The sequence below is a fragment of the Perca flavescens genome, chromosome 7 (assembly GCF_004354835.1).
Source record: "Perca flavescens isolate YP-PL-M2 chromosome 7, PFLA_1.0, whole genome shotgun sequence".
Taxonomy (NCBI): Eukaryota; Metazoa; Chordata; class Actinopteri; order Perciformes; family Percidae; genus Perca; species Perca flavescens.
The window spans coordinates 38869897-38891934 of record NC_041337.1 but is presented as its reverse complement, the minus strand read 5'-3'; the positions used below and the strand labels follow the sequence as shown (position 1 = coordinate 38891934).

At 40.3% G+C, this 22038-nt stretch overlaps 2 protein-coding genes across 2 annotated transcripts in view; both read right to left on the bottom strand.

Moving 5' to 3' along the window:
* Positions 1-22038, bottom strand: part of LOC114558610 (secretory phospholipase A2 receptor-like) — a 37000-nt gene that overhangs the window by 12103 nt on the left and 2859 nt on the right. Inside the window, exons 3-4 of the mRNA XM_028582674.1 lie at positions 18625-18815; positions 7859-8075 (exon numbers count right to left, since the gene is read on the bottom strand). Of these exons, the coding sequence (XP_028438475.1) occupies positions 7859-8075; positions 18625-18815 (408 nt within the window). The remainder of the gene's footprint in view (positions 1-7858; positions 8076-18624; positions 18816-22038) is intronic.
* Positions 5903-7300, bottom strand: LOC114558479 (C-type lectin domain family 4 member K-like). Its single transcript, XM_028582515.1, has 3 exons — positions 6953-7300; positions 6298-6395; positions 5903-6220 (listed from the first exon to the last, which is right to left on the bottom strand). The coding sequence occupies exons 1-3, from the start codon at positions 7188-7190 to the stop codon at positions 6086-6088; spliced, it is 471 nt and encodes a 156-aa protein (XP_028438316.1). The 5' UTR covers positions 7191-7300; the 3' UTR covers positions 5903-6085.

Below are 22038 nucleotides of genomic sequence, written 5' to 3'. Positions count from 1 at the left end.
TTCGGAAGGGGCCCGATAACGATAAACAACAACAAATAATATACAAAACAAAACCTCAATAAACACAAAATAGGCAATACAAAATACAACAAAATACAACCAAATACAGACATACTTAGACTAATATAGACAAATACTACAAACAGACAGACGGTCCCAGCACAAACTACAGCATTTAAAGAATAATCAACAATAACTGTAACTGGGAGAACAACCATCTGGTACCAGTTCATGGGCAGTAAGTTACAGGTTTGACTGCCGCTCCAGAGCACTTTCAGGGGTAGAAGGTTGTAAAAACACGAGTTACAGCTTGCCTGGAACGCAGCACTAGTCTAATGAAAGTAGATTTTAAAAATTCAACATTAAAGATAATTTACATTTTAAACAAATTAAATAATGTTAATGTTAAAACATCTCCACCACGACCTGAAAAACATAAACATAAAATATCAGAAATCAGTAAAACATGTTGGTTATATTTCCCCACAGACGATAAATCAGATAAATACTAAACTCTTGTTTTATTCTAACAACAGTCTAAAGCCCAAATATATTAAGTTTATGATCAAATATAACAAAGAAAAGCATGAAATCTTCCTGTTTGAGAAGCTGTGAATATATTTAGTGTTTCTGTCTGGAAGATGTTACAGTCACATCAAGTTTTAGGGAAATGTTTAAAGTTTGCATCTCTAATAACCAGAGCCACACAGAATCTGCAGACAGAATATTACCCAGATTTTAAACAAATTAAAGTAAAACTCTGAATGCTAAAACATCTCCACCTCCAACCAGCATTTAAAGAATAATCAACAATCATATATTATGAGCAATTTTTCCTTGAGGCTTTTCTTGAAGATGGAGACAGAATACGACACTTTCAAATTTTCCTCAAGCTCTTTCCAAATCTGTGGTCCCCTACAAACTATACTCAGACTAGTACACTTTAACCGTCGGGTTTTGCCAGTAATTAGGTATTTCTTCCTTGTGTCATTAGTGTGCAGGGGACGATTTATTGGAATAAGCTCACACAAATGGTAGTTTAACCTATGGATAACCTGGAATATCATGCATGCATTCTGAAAAACATTATATTCGGTAAGCCTTAATAAACCCAGACGATGAAATAGAAGACGAGTGGGGGTATTGGGCTCAGACCACGTTAATGCCGTATGATTTTTTTCTGTAAAATCTGTAGTTTTTTCAAGTGGCTGGAAAAATATTACACCATATGACATTACAATAGCTTAAATGAGGCTATTTACAGTTTTTCACGATCGCTTTCACGACACTTTTTTCAATACTTTTAACAACTTTCCGAAACTCTTAACGCACCAACACACCTACAACACACAATTGGCAAAACAGTTAATTTCATGCTCAAAATCACACTTTGTAAACTAAACTCCAACACTGATTTTCAAAATACAATAATTCACTTACACAATACACTATGTCTACCAAAACAATGCAATCATGTCTCAAAATCAAATAATTCTTCCAAAACACTAACACATGTTCTCTCCAAACAGGAATATTTAGTCAATCACTGCACAATGACAAAAAAAACACTAACATAAGATGGAATTACAGAAACTGCATCATTTTAAATGTGTCAGTCAGGTCTGCCCTTATACAACAAACAATAGTATATTGTATTGATCATAGATTGTCTTTTGGAATGCAGTTTCTCTTGAAGTCTCTCTGCATTTTTGTTTTGTTGGGTTTAGTAAATGCATGCATATTTTCTTTTACTGTAAAGATAATTTTTTGGGCTTTTCCACCTTTATTTGAAAGGACAGCTAGTTGAGAAAGGGGAGAGAGAGAGGGGGGGGAAGACATGCAGGAAATCATCACAAGCCAGATCTGAACCCTGGACCTCTGCGTCGAGGCATAAACCTCCAAGTATATGTGCGCCTGCTCTACCCACTGATCCAACCCGGCCACCATTTTGTTTCTTTTGCTGCAGAGATTCAATACAAAAAATGAATGACCCATGTCAGAGTAGCTTTATAGAATGTACGGTTTATGAAAAAAAGGAGATTTTTCTTATTTTCTGTGTTCATCTACAGTATATTGTTCAAATAGGTCAACACCTGAGTGTGTTTCCTAGAAGGGAATCAGCTAGGATTGATCTACGTATTTGCAGCTTTCAACTCAGGACAGCGCCACTTCTCACAGATAGGATTGGAGATGAGAAGTTTATTCAGCTTCGTGGGAAATTATAAATCAATGCCACCGACATGACCAATCACACTATGACAGACGCTCCACTTAGCACCACCTGCAATGTTTAATATTAAATTAATATAAAAATGAACTGGCAGTCTGGCACACGTGGGTGCTCAGTATTTTTCGTGGGTGCTCAAGCTCCGGAGCACCCACGGTATCAGCACCTATGAGGTCGGCAACTGTGAATGTTGTAATTTGGCATGCGGATGAGAGAGAGTGCTTCAGCATCTCAACCATGATTTCAACACATCAATAACTCATATTGCACACATATTGCCAGCGTGCCATTGGTTAAGGTCCCGCGTGGCCATGGTGGCACGCGTGCCTAAGGTTGCCGACCCCTGGCCTACACAGACGGATGTTGTGCTAACCGTGTTAAGAGTTTAAGAAAGTTGTTAAAAGTATTGAAAAAAGTGTCATAGCGATCGTGAAAAACTGTAAACTGTATAAGGTGAGAAGTGCTGAGTGTGGGATAAAATGTTAAAAATAACCCAACATATTTAGACATTTTTTTTGTTAGATGATCAATATGACATTTGAAATTTAAACATTCATCAATAAAAACACCAAGGAATTTAGTGGTGTTTACTCTTTCAATAATTTGGTCATTTATTTTAAGACAAACTAGCCTGTTTTTCATTTGATTTTTGTTGGAATGAAACACAATGTAGTTCAACTCGAGAAATGTCCCAAAGCGACTGAGAACAACTGTAAATGAGTTGAGCTGCTCTACAATCTGTCCCTATCTTCCTCTGGTTGGGAATCACTGGCCCGGTATAATGTAGAGAGGGAGAGAGCCCTCTGCTGGCAAGATCTGGGCTAACATCCTAGAGACACACCTGGTAACAGAATACAGGTAAGAGACAGGAATAACACCATCACACATCCTAGAGACACACCTGGTAACAGAATACAGCTAAGAGACAGGAATAACACCATCACACATCCTAGAGACACACCTGGTAACAGAATACAGGTAAGAGACAGGAATAACACCATCACACATCCTAGAGACACACCTGGTAACAGAATACAGGTAAGAGACAGGAATAACACCATCACACATCTTAGAGACACACCTGGTAACAGAATACAGGTAAGAGACAGGAATAACACCATCACACATCCTAGAGACACACCTGGTAACAGAATACAGGTAAGAGACAGGAATAACACCATTACACATCCTAGAGACACACCTGGTAACAGAATACAGGTAAGAGACAGGAATAACACCATCACTCATCCTAGAGACACACCTGGTAACAGAATACAGGTAAGAGACAAAGTCATCATGTGTTTGATACTTTATGTTTCTCTGAATTAAAGAATGTTTCTGTTTCTTCTTGTTCAATGCAAGAACACAACTAATAGAAACAGAAAATGCTGAGTCATGCTGCTAACCACCAACTCATGTTTTAAATAGTTAAAGAAAAGATTCAAACTCTTTTTGTTAGTTCATCATTTTCACAACTTTATTAAATTTATAAGAACAAAACAATTTGTATTCAAATTCACTCTTAAAACTCTTTTATTTCTTACTAAAATATATTAAGTTTATGACCAAATGTGACAAATAAAAATCCTCAAATCTTCATGTTGAAGAAGCTGGAAGCTGTAAATATTTAGTATTTTAGTTTAGAAGATGTTACAGACACATAACAAGTCTCATGACTAACTTTAGGTAAATGTTTAAAGTTTGCATCTTTAATAAGGTGACAGAACAACAATCATACATATAATTACTTTATAATATTACTCTCACATGAAGAAAGAGATTTATGCTGCGTTCCAGACACAATTTTTAATCCGTAAGTTACGACTTTAAGTCACGACTCACGACTTGGTAGCGTTCCAGACAAAGTCACGAGCTGGCTAGCTAAACATTGTACCGTTGGCAGGGTTCAAGTCAGGCTACCTAACGTTAACGTTAGCTAGCGCTAGCTGATACTAGCGATTTCTAGTACCTTTAGTAGTACCGTTATTTTTCACCGTTAATCACCGGCGTCTGTACAGCATCAACAGGGGGCGCCATTGTTGTTTGTGTGTGATATCAATAACTGTAACTGGGAGAACAACCATCTGGTACCAGTTCATGGGCAGTAAGTTACAGGTTTGACTGCCGACTTGGTAGCGTTCCAGACAAAGTCACGAGCTGGCTAGCTAAACATTGGGCCGTTGGCAGGGTTTAGGTTAGGCTACCTAACGTTAACGTTAGCTAGCAGCTACCTATCGTTTACGTTAGCTAGTACTAGCCGATACTAGCGATTTCTAGCACATATTTTGAAAATAACATGTAGTAGTACACAATCGGATGTGTATTGTTTTGATTACAATGTGCCGAATTACTTTAAGTTGCCTGTTTACGTATATCTATTTCTATTTCTCACCTTTAATCACCGGCGTCTGTACAGCATCAACAGGGGGCGCCATTGTTGTGTGTGTGTGATATCAATAACTGTAACTGGGAGAACAACCATCTGGTACCAGTTCATGGGCAGTAAGTTACAGGTTTGACTGCCGCTCCAGAGCACTTTCAGGGGTAGAAGGTTGTAGAAACACGAGTTACAGCTTGCCTGGAACGCAGCACTAGTCTAATGAAAGTTTAAACATTCAACATTAAAGATAATTTACATTTCAAACAAATTAAATAATGTTAATGTTAAAACATCTCCACCACGACCTGAAAAATATCAACATAAAATATCAGAAATCAGTAAAACATGTTGGTTATATTTCCCCACAGACGATAAATCAGATAAATACTAAAATATTGTTTTATTCTAACAACAGTATAAAGCCCAAATATATTAAGTTTATGATCAAATATAACAAAGAAAAGCATCAAATCTTCCTGTTTGAGAAGCTGTGAATATATTTACTGTTTCTGTCTGGAAGATGTTACAATCACATCAAGTTTTAGGGAAATGTTTAAAGTTTGCATCTATAATAACCAGAGCCACACAGAATCTGCAGACAGAATATTACCCAGATTTTAAACAAATTAAAATAAAACATCTCCACCTCCAACCTGATAAACAATCGGTTCAATTCTGCAGATTTTCATTCTGGATCACGTCTGAAAACTGTAAAAACATCTTCAGATTGAGTTTGTTTATAAGGTGACAGCACAACACTAATATATTCACATGATTATCTTCTATATCACTCATTTAGAGATATTCTGACCCAAACCCAAAAATTCAAACCCAAACAATGCCCCTCTTTGCCATAAAGCCAAAAGTATTTTTATGACTTAAGCTTAAATTTCTGTGCATCAGAGGTCACCCGGAGTACTTTTAACCACTTCCTCAATGACTAAGACAGTTCTTTTGCAAAGAGCACATACACACAATTTGTTAATAAAATATTTCTACAATGTGTTATAAATCCACCTGTGATTAGGGAGATATGAACACAGTCAGCTGATCTCATCCAGTTGTACAGCAGGGATACAGTATCTCCATGGTTACCACTCATTGATCGCCTGGCGTTAACTCGCGGAGCATTGTCATCACATGACGCCACTACGCAGGCCAAGGGTCGCTCCCCGTGTGGAAAACCCTTTACTCTCAAACAAAGAAAGATATTTTATCTCATTAAAATACATTTTAAAGAAGAAAACAGTTAATCAGTAAAACATGTCGGTTATATTTCCCCAAAGCTGATAAATCAGATAAATAATAAAGTCTTGTTTTATTCTAACAACAGTCTGAAGCTCAAATATATTAAGTTTATCACAAATATGACAAAAAATCGTCATGATTGAGAAGCTAGAAGCTGTGAATATATTTAGTATTTCTGATTGCAAAGAACCAGACTTTTGTCTGATGAAAACAGACGCAGCAACTCAACATTACAGCTCCTCCCTCTTCCTCCTCCTCTTGTTGGTCTTCTTGTCTTCCTTGTGGAAGACTTTTCCATCGGCCTGCTTCCTCCAGCTCAGTTTGATGTTGTCGTCCAGCCCCTGGGCCCTCAGCTTCTGTTTCAGCTGAGACACAAAACTTCTTATAAAATCTTATATCATTGTTTTTACATAAAGGTAAAACAGTATAAAACCTGATGTACCTGCTTCAACATGGCCTCCATCACAGCAGGGTCATTCAGATCCAGATTCTTCTTGTTCTCAAACTTCACTTTCAGCACTTTCTTTGAAACAGGAACCACTTTGTAAAAATCAAACAAACTTTATGAGTTCAAACATTTTCCTTATCTACAATGTAAATAGTCATGAAAATAAAGAAAACACATTGAATGAGAAGGTGTGTCCAAACTTTTGGCCTGTACTGTAAATGTGTAAAGATAACAACCGGTTGAGATAAGAAATGAATGTTGATGCAGTTTTTAAACATCCTAGAGTGTAATCTACTTTAGATTGACCTTGTTTGACTTCAGACGTCACTACGTCTTCTTAGTTTATTTATTTGAAGAGATTTGTTTCTATTAATTTATTTATTTAAATGTGGGATTTGTTTTAAACATCTAACTTTGTTCTTTAAGATAAAATACAGTTTCAGAGTCACTTTTGATAAGAGGACACATCTGTTGTTTTGCAGTTTATAGAAATAAAGGAAGATTTTCACTCATTCTGTTAAAAACATCTTGAGAAAACCGTATCATCAACTTAAAATCCTGAATCCAATCGTGAGTTGAGTATATCGTTACATCTCTATTTTCCTGAATCTAAATGTAAAAGCTGTTTGAATCCCGGGTTAGCACTCACCTGGGTCGTAGCAAATGAAAGCTCTCTCCATGTCACAGGACCAGCCCTCCCAGGCTCCTGATTGGCTGAAGTCTGCAGTCACACAAGTCTCGTTCCCGTTGTTATCAGGTTGCCCGTTCTTCCAGAAGCTGAATGAGGAGGTACTTCCATCTGACCACTTCCAGGGGTCTCTGGAAAGGCCGATCCAGCTATAGAATCCTCCGGGTACCACCTTCTGTACCTTCTGGTTGTCTGTCATGTTCCTCACACTGGCCAGGTCTGTGTGGTGAGCTCTGCAGTAGCTCTGGGCTGCAGTCCATTCATAGGGGTGATGATGGAGACAAAAGTCACATCTGACCCTGCAAATGAAGCACAGAGAAGTGTAGAGGCAGCATAACATACAACCTCCCATCATCCACATCTGTGATTCATGTCTTTATAATATCTACAATAAATCCACTGAGATATAAAGAACCACATCAATAAACTAACTAATGAATAACTTTATTTACCAACAATCTCTCCACATTAATATGAAATGTCCTTAGATCTACAAAACAACCTAAAAAACAAGATTATATTGTTTTTTGCATATGAATATTTCCTTAGGTTAATTAAACACACATGTTCTGTTTATATTGTAAGATGTGTGCACGTGAACATACACAAGTCCAATCTCTATAATATAATCTAATCTGTCTTCCTCTGGTGGTGATGCTGATGACCCACTGAGCTGTTTTACTGCTCTCATTCCTGCCGTCTTCTTATCTGCTGCTCAGTCAGCTGGAAAGCTCTTTGAACGGCACTAACCTGTGTGAAAGCTGCTTTTTGTCAGAGTGACTGACTGATACTACAGAGGCCTGAATAATGAAAACAAAGAGGCAAAGAGAAGCAGAGAAGAGAAACTTCACCAGTTAATATTCTCACCTCTGACATCTGTACAGATTGGATAACGGCCGACGTTACAACCGTGGATGTACCAGAGTCCATTATAAGAAAACATCACTGTGCAGGCTTTTCCACTGTATCCAGCGTTTGGTTGTCCAGGGTACCATCGTCTGAACTCCGTCTCCCCGGGTTTGTAGAAACTTGTGTCTGACAGTGACCACCTCCAGCTGTCACCAGACAGTCCTATCCAGGCTCTCTGAAAGCAATATTTGGTTATGATATAAAGAATTAGATCAACTTCTATTGCTGCCTCTTGGCCAGGTCGTCATGTAAATAAGAATTAATTATGGATTGACTTATCTGGTTAAATAATGTACAATAATAAATAAATAAAATAAAAATACTGGACTTTAAGACATCTGTGTGTTATGTTCAAGTGATGGTGAACAACATCCACAGCCTTCGTTCTGAGTACAAACATATTCAAATGTTTATGTGAAGTTAATTTGAGGCTGGCCATCAATCATACTACAGGCTGTAGCAGACCCTCGTTGCATGATAAGGAACATTTGTGTCAGTAACGATACTCCCGGTAGTGCACATTGGGCGCGCGGTCTTCACCACTTCTGACCTTTACAGGTGCGTCTGTTTAACCATAAAATGGCCTAAAACGTAATCACAATTCATTATTTATTCAGCAAATAACGTTTCCATCAGCGTTTATCGCATACACCGTTTACTGGTTAAAGGGATACTTCACCGATTAGCATTAAGCTTTATATCAGTAGAAACACTGTAGTTTTTTTGAATGACTGTGCTTCCCTCCCTCATGTCCCCCTGAGATGAGAGATATCTGTTTTGTGTGTCTGGAAAAATGCCCTCCGAAGACACAAAATGACGATTATTGCGTCATTGGAGGGCTTTTTGCCCAAAGGCAATGTACTACAGCCGGTAGTAGGAGCTACTTCTGCATTTTTTCCTCGTCTTTCTCCAAAGATTGCCGAAGCAAAACGTGCGTCAGCCATCTTGAATCCTCACTACTGGCTTCTCAGCAGAAAAGATAGATAGATAGATAGATAGATAGATTTATTCATCCCAAAGGAAATTTTAGATTCAAACTACCGCACACGATACATTGGTACGATCGGAGAATATGCAGGACACTTTATTACAGACGGAATACTCCACACACTACGCAAGCTTCACCTGCTAAGGAGACCAGCATGCCTATGCCGCTAGCCAATAAGGGGACCTCCTCAGCGGTGTCCGGAAAGCGGGACGATGGTAGGAGTTGAAGCTAGGTGGAAAGCTATTGCTAGCCGGCCACTTGTGCCAGGCTTCACCTGCTACGGAGACCAGCACCTCAGCCTGATACAGAGACCAGCACCTCAGCCTGATACAGAGACCAGCACCTCAGCCTGATACAGAGACCAGTACCTCAGCCTGACCACCAGCATCTCAGCCTCAGCCTGATACAGAGACCAGCACCTCAGCCTGATACAGAGCCTGACCAGCACCTCAGCCTGATACAGAGACCAGTACCTCAGCCTGATACAGAGACCTCTCAGCCAGTACCTCAGCCTGATACAGATACAGAGACCAGCACCTCAGCCTGATACAGAGACCAGCACCTCAGCCTGATACAGATAGCCTGATACAGAGACCAGCACCTCAGCCTGATACAGAGACCAGCACCTCAGCCTGATACAGAGACCAGCACCTCAGCCTGATACAGAGACCAGCACCTCAGCCTGATACAGAGACCAGCACCTCAGCCTGATACAGAGACCAGTTGATACAGCCAGCACCTCAATGCCGCCTGATCTGGTAGTACCTCAGGGGGTATCCTCAGCGGTGAAACGCGGAGGATGTCCCTATAGTTCATACTCTTAGCTCATACGCAGGAGCATGAGCTAGGTGGAAAGCTAACGCTAGCCGGCCACCTGTCCCATCAATCCTGCTTGCAAGTGTCTCTTTGGACAACAAACTGGACTACTTCAACGAAACTCCCAACGCGAGTTCAGAGACTGCTGTGTTTTAGTTGTTGTGGAAACATGGCTGAACAACAGTGCTGCTCTGACGCCGGGTAAGACTAGTGCAGGTGGGCTTTTTTAACACGGACTGTTGCAGAAATGGGTGCTTGTATCCAACTAAGTGCTAACTGCTGGTGGAGTTTGTGACTCTTAGATGCCGACCATTCTACATCCCACGCAAATGTATGGCTGTGTTTATACTCGGTGTTTACAGCCTACCAAGCGCTAATGCTAGTATGTGTTAGCTGAACATTACGGAGCATATAATGTTTGTGCACTAAACGTAGCCTGTTTCGTATGTTGTTTTTATATAATGTCGTTTTTATATACTTTAATTGTGTAATCACTTGAGCCACGGTGAAACGTTGTTTCGTGTATATGGTTGAAATGACAATAAAACACAGTTGAGTTGAGTTGACCGCCTCACTGTCTGTCTGTCTGTCTGTCTGTCTGTCTGTCTGTCTGTCTGTCTCTGTCTGTCTGTCTGTCTGTCAACGGTAGGCGTGGCTTGGGAGTGGACTCAGGGCCAAGCAAGTGAATTCTGGGATTTGGTGTCTTTCATCCACATGAGCCAAAAACACATTTCCTGGTTTTCTCGGCCTAGAAGGCACACATTTCAAGAACAAGTTCACGATATATATATATATATATATATATATATATATATATATATATATATATATATATACTACCGGTAAAAATTTTTAGAACACCCCAATTTTACCAGGATTTTGCAGTTCAATGTCTTAATGTACTCTGAAATGAAAGAAAGAACAAATGAACATTTAAGTTAAAAACGAAATCATGGAATCAATTTATAAACCAAAATGTATTCTAAATGTTTGACTCATCAAAGTAGCCCCATTTGGCAGATATAGCAGCTGAACACACTCGTGGCATTCTTTCTACAATGGAAATCAAATATTCTTCAGAAAGTTCTTCCCAACTCTGTTGCAGAAGTTTCCATAAATGTGTGGCACTTGGAGGTTGCTTTGCTTTCACTTTTCTGTCCAGTTCATCCCAAACCAGCTCAATGGGGTCTAAGTCTGGTGACTGTGCTGGCCACTCCATGTTTTTAAGCTTACCATATTTTTCTTTTTTGCTAAGGTAGTTCTGGCATAGCTTGGACTTATGTTTTGGGTCATTATCTTGCTGTAGGATGAACCCCTGACCAACTAGGCCCATACCAGAGGGTACTGCATGGCGCTGCAAAATGCTGTGGTAGCCGTTTTGGTTCAGGGTGCCTTTCACTCTGTACAAATCACCGACCCTGGATCCAGCAAAACAGCCCCAGACCATCACGCTTCCTCCTCCATGTTTGACAGTTGATGTAACATACTGAGGAACCATCCTTTCACCTACTCGACGGCATACAAAAATCCTGCGTGATGAACCGAAGATTTAAATTCCATTGACGATGTGTCTTGGCCCAGGCAAGCTTCTTTTTCTTATTCTGACGTCTTAGCAATGGCTTTCTTGCTGCAACTCGACCTATCAAACCTGCAGCTCCAAGTCTTCTCTTTCCAGTTGAAACTTTGACTTCTTATTACGACCACTATTAAGCTGTGCTTGGAGCTGTTGTCCTGTGAGCCGCCTATCACACAAGCTGTTGACTCTCAGAAACTTGTCTTCTGATTCTGTTGTGGCTTTGGGTCTGCCAGACCTCTTCCTGTCAGAGTTTCCCCCAGTTTCTAAGTGTCTTTTGATGGTGAAGAATACTGTACTCACTGACACATTGACTTTCTTCGCAATTGTGTTATGATGGTCTGTCTCTCTTCCATTGTTAATTGTCTTTTTCCCGCCATTTTTATAGCAACACACTACTTTCTGCAGTACAATATTGTTCAAATAATGCTCACCAGGGTATGGTACTACAGTGTGTTCCAACAATACTTTTATACAGAGGGGGTTGTAAGTAATCCAGACCAGATGGAACACCTGTAGGAATTGGTAGCACCAACTTTTAAAGCTTGATCAACCTTCATTGCTGCAGAACAGCTTTACGTTGTTTACCCATTTCTTGTTCCCTGAAAAAGGCCTTTTTGTAAAATACTGAAATGTACATTATTTTTCAGTTTTGGGTAACCTTACTTTTTTTTAGCCTCAGGCAGTTCACCACTTACCTTTGTACCTATTCAAGCTATTCATTGGACTTGAACTGCTAAAATTTCAATAAAAAACAAAAAGATTTGGGGTGTTCTAAAACTTTTGACCAGTAGTGTATACTAGGTTCGGTTTTAGGGTCACGGTTTTCGGTTCTGTACGGTTCTTGTTATTTTTTCTTTTAATGTTTAACACTCCAGAAATATACTTCAGCATATGGTATATAGCTTAATAATCCACAATGTAGGATACAGTATTAAATAATTATATTGTTAAAACATGTAATCATGCACAAACTGAATTTGACTTGACTTTAAGCCCATTATTGGGACCATCTCTGAGGAAAGCTTGCTGAGATTGTGATACAGCAAGAGGGAAGACATGATGATTTCAACAAGCTTTTCATTTATTTGGCAAAAAAAAAGCAAAATGTGTATTGCCATCTACATGAACTTATGTGCCTTTTTAACATGATGCTAAAATGCTAAAATGATGATTGAAATATTACAGAATATCAATTGAAATTAAAGCTGTGAGCAGCAATGGATGGGCCCTCGCGCCTCGGAAAAGGGAACTCCCTGCCGAGTTCAACGATACATCACAGAAGACTCAGCGTCATATGGTTCATTAGCTGTGAAAAGGGGCGTGTCTAAAGCATAGGGGGCAGGTCAAACCATCACCAATTAAAAAGGAAGTCTCTGCTGAGTTCAATGATACCTCACACAAGACTCTACCTTAGATGGGTCAGCATGTATGAAAGGGGGCGTGGCTTGAACATAGGGGATGTGCCAAACCATCACCAATGAAGAATGAAGTCTCTGCTGAGTTCAATGACACCTCACACAAGGGTCTACATTAAACGGATCATTAGTTATGAAAGGGGGCGTGGCTTAAACATAGGGGGCAGGCCAAACCATCACCAATGAAGAAGGAAGTGTGTGCTGAGTTCAATGACACCTCACACAAGGGTATACCTTAAACGGTTCAAATGTTATGAAAGGGGGGCGTGGCTAAAGCTTAGGGGGCGGGTCAAACCATCACCAATTACAAAGGAAGTCTGTGCTGAGTTCAATGACACCTCACACAAAGGTATACCTTAAACAGTTCAAATGGTATGAAAGGGGGCGTGGCCTGAGTACGTGGGCGTGGTCATATTATAGGGGGCGGCTCAGTATCACATGTAGACCACACATTCTGAGTTTCATGTAAATCGGATGATGTTTGTCATATAAGGCAGCATTTCCTGTTGCCAGCTCTGACCAAAAGTCAATTTTGTCCTGTAGGTGTCCTCAGGCCTGGACCCTTGTCAATATGTAACATGTCAAGATGACAAAAACCTTCATTAGAAACAACATATCACTAAACCCAAAATGTCCGTCCGCCATTTTGAATTAAATGTTCGAAGAAAAGTTTTTCTTTTAATAACTTTTTTATCGTTAAGGTCCTAGGATTTCATCCGACCAAGTTTGAAGTCCATCGGATGAAATCTCTAAGATGAGTTCGATGAAAAGTTGTTAAAATAAAAACTTTTCGGCCTACTTCCTGTTGCCATTAGGGGCGCTATGACTTTAAGTAAATATCGGTCTTTATTTGTCCTCAGGGTTGGACTCTTATGAATCCTGAAAAGTTTTCAGGTAATCGGACAACGTCCACTCCTGAGTTACACCCACTTCCTGTTTTTACGGGGCATAAAATGGCCGCCCACCAGTGGCCACAGGAAGTATGACTAATAGTTTTTATTTTAACAACTTTTCATCTTTAACGTCTTAAGATGGCACAGACCGAGTTTGAAGTTGATCGGATGAAATCTCTAAGGAGTTCGTTAAAATGAAAACATTAAATGGCCAAAATCGCACTAATTTCGAACATTAAATTAAAAATGGCGGACTTCCTGTTGGGTTTAGGGTATGGCTCTAATGAAGGTTTTTGTACATCTTGACATGTTACATATGTGTACCAAGTTTGACAAGTCTACGCCTAAGGACACCTGCAGGGGCTCAATTTTCTTAACTTTCTAGGGGACGAGCCATTTTTGTGACCGGTCAAATTTGGTGAGTTTTTGAATATATTAAGCCCCTCAAAAAGGCGATTCATTTGACGGGAAAATAATAATAATTCCTTCAGTTTCAATAGGGCCTTCGGCGCTGTCGGCGCTCGGGCACTAATAACTTTATCAAACTGCCAACTTCAGTAGCTCTTACAAAAATGTAGCCTATCCTTTAAAAGAAAAAGAGAGGAACTCTTAAAGCTCCGTCTTTTTTTCAAATCTGGTGAAAATTTTTCGTATTTTAAGGGTTTCGGGAATAGGGCTTTAAAAAATGGCTAAATGCCCCCCCTAGAAAGTTAAGAAAATTGAGCCCCTGCAGTCGTTTAACAGACTCAAAAACTTGGTACACATATGTAACATGTCAAGATGTACAAAACCTTCATTAGAGCCATACCCTAAACCCAACAGGAAGTCCGCCATTTTTAATTAAATGTTCGAAATTAGTGATTTTGGCCATTTCCACATGTCGATACTTTTAACGAACTCCTCCTAGAGATTTCATCCGATCAACTTCAAACTCGGTCTGTGCCATCTTAAGACGTTAAAGATGAAAATTTGTTAAAAGAAAAACTTTTCGTCATAGGGGGCGTGGCCGGCGGGCGGGGGCCATTTTGTGCATTTCCCCCAAAACAGGAAGTGGGTGTAACTCGAGTGTACGTTGTCTGATTACCTCGAAACTTTTCAGGATTCATAAGAGTCCAACCCTGAGGACAAATAAAGGCCGATATTTACTTAAAGTCATAGCGCCCACTAGTGGCAACAGGAAGTAGGACTAAAAGTCAAGGTGCTATACATTAACAAACTCCTCCTAGAGATTTCATCCGATGGACTTCAAACTTGGTCTGTACCATCCCAACACCTTAACGATGAAAAGTTATTAAAAGAAAAACTTTTCGTCAGACGGTGTGGGCGTGGCGTGGCGGCCATTTTGAGTGTTTAGCGATGAACAAAGAAGTTGTTGTAACTTGAGTGTACGTTGTCGCATCTGCCCGAAATTTCTCACAATTGACAAAGGTCCAGGCCTGAGGACACCTACAGGCCAAAATTGACTTTTGGTCATAGCGCCCCCCACGGTAAACAGGAAATGCACCTTATATGACAAACATTATCCGATTTACATGAAACTTATAATGTGTGGTCTACATGTGATACTGATCCGCCCCCTATACTATGACCACGCCCACTTAATCAGGCCACGCCCCCTTTCATCACTTTTGAACAGTTTAAGGTAGAGTCTTGTGTGAGGTGTCATTGAGCTCAGCAGAGACTTCTTTCTTCTTTGGTGATTTTTTGACCCGCCACCTATGCTTAACCACGCCCCCTTTAATAAATGCTGAACCATCTAAGGTAGAGTCTTGTGTGAGGTATCATTGAACTCAGCAGAGACTTCCTTCTTCATTGGTGATGGTTTGGCCCGCCCCCTATGCATTAGCCACGCCCCTTTTCACAGCTAATGAACCGTATGACGTAGAGACTTGTGTGAGGTATCGTTGAACTCGGCGGGGAGTTCCCTTTTCATTGGTGACAATTTGCGGCGTCTGAGTGCCGCGCAAATGCACGGTCGCAGGGAGCGGAGTCCACCGGAAACCCCGTGTGTGCGCAGTGGCGCGTTGTCGCTGCTGTGTGGACTTATCATTGTACTTACAATAAGAACCATAGCTGTCAGGCCCGCATCCAGGCCCGTTTTTTCCCACATCCACCGTGTGTGTGTGTGTGTGTGTGTGTGTGTGTGTGTGTGTGTGTGTGTGTGTGTGTGTGTGTGTGTGTGTGTGTGTGTGTGTGTGTGTGTGTGTGTGTGTGTGTGTGTGTGTGTGTGTGTGTGTGTGTGTGTGTGTGTGTGTGTGTGTGTGTGTGTGTGTGTGTGTGTGTGTGTGTGTGTGTGTGTGTGTGTGTGTGTGTGTGTGTGTGTGTGTGTGTGTGTGTGTGTGTGTGTGTGTGTGTGTGTGTGTGTGTGTGTGTGTGTGTGTGTGTGTGTTGTGTGTGTGTGTGTGTGTGTGTTTGTGTGTGTGTGTGTGTGTGTGTGTGTGTGTGTGTGTGTGTGTGTGTGTGTGTGTGTGTGTGTGTGTGTGTGTGTGTGTGTGTGTGTGTGTGTGTGTGTGTGTGTGTGTGTGTGTGTGTGTGTGTGTGTGTGTGTGTGTGTGTGTGTGTGTGTGTGTGTGTGTGTGTGTGTGTGTGTGTGTGTGTGTGTGTGTGTGTGTGTGTGTGTGTGTGTGTGTGTGTGTGTGTGTGTGTGTGTGTGTGTGTGTGTGTGTGTGTGTGTGTGTGTGTGTGTGTGTGTGTGTGTGTGTGTGTGTGTGTGTGTGTGTGTGTGTGTGTGTGTGTGTGTGTGTGTTTGTGTGTTTGTGTGTGTGTGTGTGTGTGTGTGTGTGTGCGCGTGTCAGTTGCGGGGAGAACTGAGCAACCCCGCCCGCTGCAGAGACCCGACAGGATCTAAACTGCAGCCGCTTCATCGAGTGAAAACACGTTACAGCGTACATTGATGTTAAAATGTCGACAGGTTGGCAGAACGGCCTGAAATGTTGTGCACGGTCTTTCGTTGTACGTTTTGTTGGTAACTTGTCCACCACCTTTGTTGTGTATGTGGTGTTTATGTTCTGCAGAGCAGGAACCTGCTGAAAATCAGTTTTACACTGAGTCAGGCCCGATTGTCTTTAATCTTTTCCTGTTTAATAAATAAAAAATGAAATGAACTGAAATGAACCTCTTCTTTCGCGCGAAAGGGAAACACGCTCTGAGGTCACATACGGAGCACGAGGCCACATTGCGCATGCGTCGAACTGTGCGGCACACAAACACCGAACCGAGACAAGCGGACCGAACGGTTTGGATGTTTTTTAATGAACCGTACCACCCATAGTGTATACAGTATATATATATATATATATATATATATATATATATATATATATATATAGAAATCAGATGAAATCAACGTATACACTTTGAGTCAATAAAAAATTTTACTATTTTTGAAGTTTTTATTCAGTATCACTTAATTCACATGAAAACGTGTGGATAGAAACTCGGCTACTGTCTGATGAAGGTTAAAGGTCCCATGACATGGTGCTCTTTGGATGCTTCTATATAGACCTTAGTGGTCCCCTAATACTGTATCTGAAGTCTCTTTTATATAGACCTTAGTGGTCCCCTGATACTGTATCTGAAGTCTCTTTTATATAGACCTTAGTGGTCCCCTAATACTGTATCTGAAGTCTCTTTTATATAGACCTTAGTGGTCCCCTAATACTGTATCTGAAGTCTCTTTTATATAGACCTTAGTGGTCCCCTAATACTGTATCTGAAGTCTCTTTTATATAGACCTTAGTGGTCCCCTAATACTGTATCTGAAGTCTCTTTATATAGACCTTAGTGGTCCCCTAATACTGTATCTGAAGTCTCTTTTATATAGACCTTAGTGGTCCCCTAATACTGTATCTGAAGTCTCTTTTATATAGACCTTAGTGGTCCCCTAATACTGTATCTGAAGTCTCTTTTATATAGACCTTAGTGGTCCCCTAATACTGTATCTGAAGTCTCTTTTATATAGACCTTAGTGGTCCCCTAATACTTTATCTGAAGTCTCTTTTATATAGACCTTAGTGGTCCCCTAATACTGTATCTGAAGTCTCTTTTATATAGAACTTAGTGGTCCCCTAATACTGTATCTGAAGTCTCTTTTATATAGAACTTAGTAGTCTCCTAATACTGTATCTGAAGTCTCTTTTATATAGACCTTAGTGGTCCCCTAATACTGTATCTGAAGTCTCTTTTATATAGACCTTAGTGGTCCCCTAATACTGTATCTGAAGTCTCTTTTATATAGACCTTAGTGGTCCCCTAATACTGTATCTGAAGTCTCTTTTATATAGACCTTAGTGGTCCCCCAATACTGTATCTGAAGTCTCTTTTATATAGACCTTAGTGGTCCCCTAATACTGTATCTGAAGTCTCTTTTATATAGACCTTAGTGGTCCCCCAATACTGTATCTGAAGTCTCTTTTATATAGACCTTAGTGGTCCCCTAATACTGTATCTGAAGTCTCTTTCCTGAAATTCAGCCTTGATGCAGAATGACAGCCACTAGAGCCAGTCCCACAATGAGCTTTCCTTAGGATGTACCATTTCTGTGTCTGTAGCTGTTGAGGAGGAGAGGGGGAGGGGGGGGCAAGGTAGAGGGTGGGGGTGTGGCCTTGACCAACTGCCACTTTGCCATCATGTCTCTCTCTCATGGGGGGGCCAAATTCTCTGGGCGGGCAAAGCAGAGAAAGGGGAGGTAACCTTGCTCCTTATGACCTCATAAAGAGAAGATTCCTGATTGGTCCATCTGAGCTTTAATTTTCTCAAAGGCAGAGCAGGATACCCAGGGCTCGGTTTACACCTATCACCATCTCTAGCCACTGGGGGGCCATAGGCAGGCTGGGGGAACGCCTATTAATGTTACAAAAAAACTCATAAAGTGAAATTTTCATGCCATGGGACTTTTAAACTCAAACACTTCTACTACATTTCAAAGATAAATATTGTAATTTGTCTTGTTCTACATTTAGTAATTAGTTCCTATGGAGGGTTTCAAACCTCCTGTCAGAAAGACTTTGAGATGAAAGAGAGAAAAGTGAACTCACGTAGCTGTTGTTGGAGTAGACCATGTTGTCTAAATCTGCCATGTTGGTCAGGTTATTCATAACCTCCATGCTGTCTACAGTGACCAGGTCTGTGTGTTTCTCTCTGCAGTATCTTTGGGCTTCAGTAAAGTTCTTCCTGTCATAAACAAAATAGTACTGAAGTCCAGCAGCTGATGAGACAGCACTCAGCTCTGTAGGGACACAAACATATAGAGCAGATTTAATATTGTATACTATATTAATACACAATTTTATATTTCAGTTACACCAACAGCGCCTGCTTTCAGATTATCTAAATTATATCAAATGTTGATCCAATGAGAAACTTCCTTCAATTAAATGGAAACAAAACTGAAGAAATTATGTTCCTCTAAACTTCCTATTGAGTAAAGTATTTAGTAAAGATATACCCTAATAATAAACCATGGGTGACCATAGGTCTATAAAAGATAGCATACAGAAAAAGGCAGGCTCATAAGCAAGGAATTGCCTCTGATCTGCATTTAGCCACCAAGGAGCTTAAAGTTGAGATATCTAAAGCAAAACAAAGATATAAGTCTAAACTTGAAGAAAGGATGTCTGAAAACAACCTTGGCTCTGCCTGGTCCTGTATGAAAACCATAGTGGGCATCCAGAGTCAGAGTAACAGTAAACATGTCTATCCAGAAGGTTTTAAATCTGATGCTGAGCATGCCAATGCTTTCAACTGCTTCTATACCCGTTTTGACAAGTTTGAGTTCAGCCAGGAGGTCCAAGAACTCCAACACAAACTTAAGGATAATCAGCACTTCAACATCACATACAGTATAAAGATGTTGAAAATGTCTTTAGCAGTACAAAGATTAATAAAAGTCATAGACCTTGATAACATCTGTGGGTTTAAAACATGTACAAGATAGCTGAGTCACAAAGTCCAATATATTTTTAATAAATCCCTGCAGACACAACATGTACCAAAAATCTGGAAGGATGCTGTAGTGGTTTTTTACTTCAATTTAATGAAAAATTATGAAAAATTGTCACAGATTTTAAAGATCACTGAACATGCATTGGATCCCATGCAATTTGCAATTTGCCTTTGCAGCGGAGTAGAAGATGCCACTCTCACTCTGCTTCATTTGCTCTTGAGTGTAGTGGGTCCCATGCACAAATTATTTTTATTGATTTTTCATCCTCTTTTAATACAATTCAACCTTACATTTTAGCCAACTGCCTTGTTGAGCAATTTGATCTTTGTGCTAATCTTGTTGGCTGGATTTTGGATATTTTAACAAACAGGACACAGAGAGTAAGGGTGAACGGAGCTCTGTCTGGTCAGCTCTTCTCTTCTCCAGGCTCACCACAGGGGTGCGGGAGTTACACCTTCAATTGAACATATCCAAAACAAATATATACACAGATTTTGGTAAAACTCCAGGATATGAGGCCATAACTATAAATGGTCAACTAGTGGATCAAAAAGAATCCTATAGATATCTAGGGACAATTATTGACTCTCAATTACATTTCCAGGAGAATTGTGAAGCTGTCTGTATGTAACAGCGTCTATAGGCCTAATGCTTGAGACAATTGTACCATTTTCATATAGACAAGACCATGATGACATTATTTTATCATGCCTTTATGGTTTGGGTGTGTCTCAGTTAAGCACAAAAACTACCTGAATCAAATTGTAAGATGTTCAAGTAAGCTGACTGGTGAGTCCCAGCTGCACCCCACATCCCTGTGTGCTAAACAACTACAGCGGATAGCTATGGCCATCTTAGAAGATAGCCTACACGCTCTGAATAGGGAATTCCAGTATCCCCCCTCTGGACGGAGGCTAAGAGTCCCTGGTTGTAGAACTACAAGATATAAAAACAGTTTTGTCCCAGTGGCAATCACTCTGTTAAACAAACTGTAGAATTATTGCACACAGTGCACAAGCACTTTGGTCATGTACTAGCTGTAGAATTTCTGCATATAACTGCACAAGTCAATGTGGTCATGTACTGTTTTATATGTTTTAATGTTTTGTGTGTTGCATGTTATGTGGTGTTCTACAAAGTTTTAAGGATGTTCTGCCTCTTAGACTGTAAACCTAGTTTACCTTCGGCTACAAATAAAGTAACCTGAACCTGAACCTGAACTATTTCTATATTTGACTTTGGTTTATCATCTCAGCTGTTTTGTTCTATTATTATCTCTGTAATGTTGTTTATCTGTATTGAGGCAGATGTTAAACCATCTGACTCAACTGGACATCATTTTGGCTCAACTTCTGTTTTAACCCTTGTACCTCACTAGAGACATGTTTGTCCTTTTCATTGTTATCTATTTAAGAATTGTGTCTGTGTTACTGCTGACAACATGATTTATTATAAGAATGTGAGATTTGACTTGAAGTTTTGAAGTTCAAGCTCAGTTTCTATAAAAAGTCAAAAATAAACAGTTTAATCAAAATACTGATTTATTGTCCCATAAACCCATTATAACACAGGGACATTAGAGGACCAATGGGACACTTAGAGGACCAATATGTCCCATTGAAACCATTATAACACAGGGACACTTAGAGGACCAATATGTCCCATTGAAACCCATTATAACACAGGGACACTTAGAGGACCAATATGTCCCATTGAAACCCATTATAACACAGGGACACTTAGAGGACCAATATGTCCCATTGAAACCCATTATAACACAGGGACACTTAGAGGACCAATATGTCCCATTGAAACCCATTATAACACAGGGACACTTAGAGGACCAATATGTCCCATTGACCAATGTGTCCATTCAAACCCATAATAACACAGGGACACTTAGAGGACCAATATGTCCCATTCAAACCCATTATAACACAGGGACACTTTGAGGACCAATATGTCCCATTCAAACCCATTATAACACATAGTTATCCCACCATCCCATTGAAACCCATTATAACACAGGGAATAAAATGTCCCATTGAAACCCATTATAACACAGGGACACAGGCCAACATGTCCCATTCAAACCCATTATAACACAGGGACACTTAGGGACCAACATGTCCCATTCAAATTATAACACAGGGACACTGTGTCCCATTCATCCCATTATAACACATAGTTATCCCACCATCGTTGGAGAATAAATCTTTCTATCTGATCAGGCTTTCTATCGAGGGTCCAGACTTCACATTAGTAGTGTTCATCTGTGTGTGTGTGTGTGTGTGTGTGTGTGTGTGTGTGTGTTTGTGTGTGGGTGTGTGTGTGTGTGTCTGTGTGTGGGTGTGTTCGTCTGTGTGAGTGCAGCTTGAGAGAGATAGACATGCAGGTCACAATTCCCTCCCTCACCCATCACACACACACACACACACACACAGACACACACACACACACACACACACACACACACACACACACACACACACACACACACACACAC

Bases quoted from the DNA above. Each gene is read 5' to 3' on its own strand.
- LOC114558479 (XM_028582515.1), bottom strand. From the start codon at position 7,190: ATGACAGACAACCAGAAGGTACAGAAGGTGGTACCCGGAGGATTCTAT. The intron at 6,396-6,952 runs GTGAGTGCTAAC...ATTTTTACAAAG, and splicing joins TTTCATTTGCTACGACCCAG to TGGTTCCTGTTTCAAAGAAA. The intron at 6,221-6,297 runs GTACATCAGGTT...TTTGTGTCTCAG, and splicing joins TGGAGGCCATGTTGAAGCAG to CTGAAACAGAAGCTGAGGGC.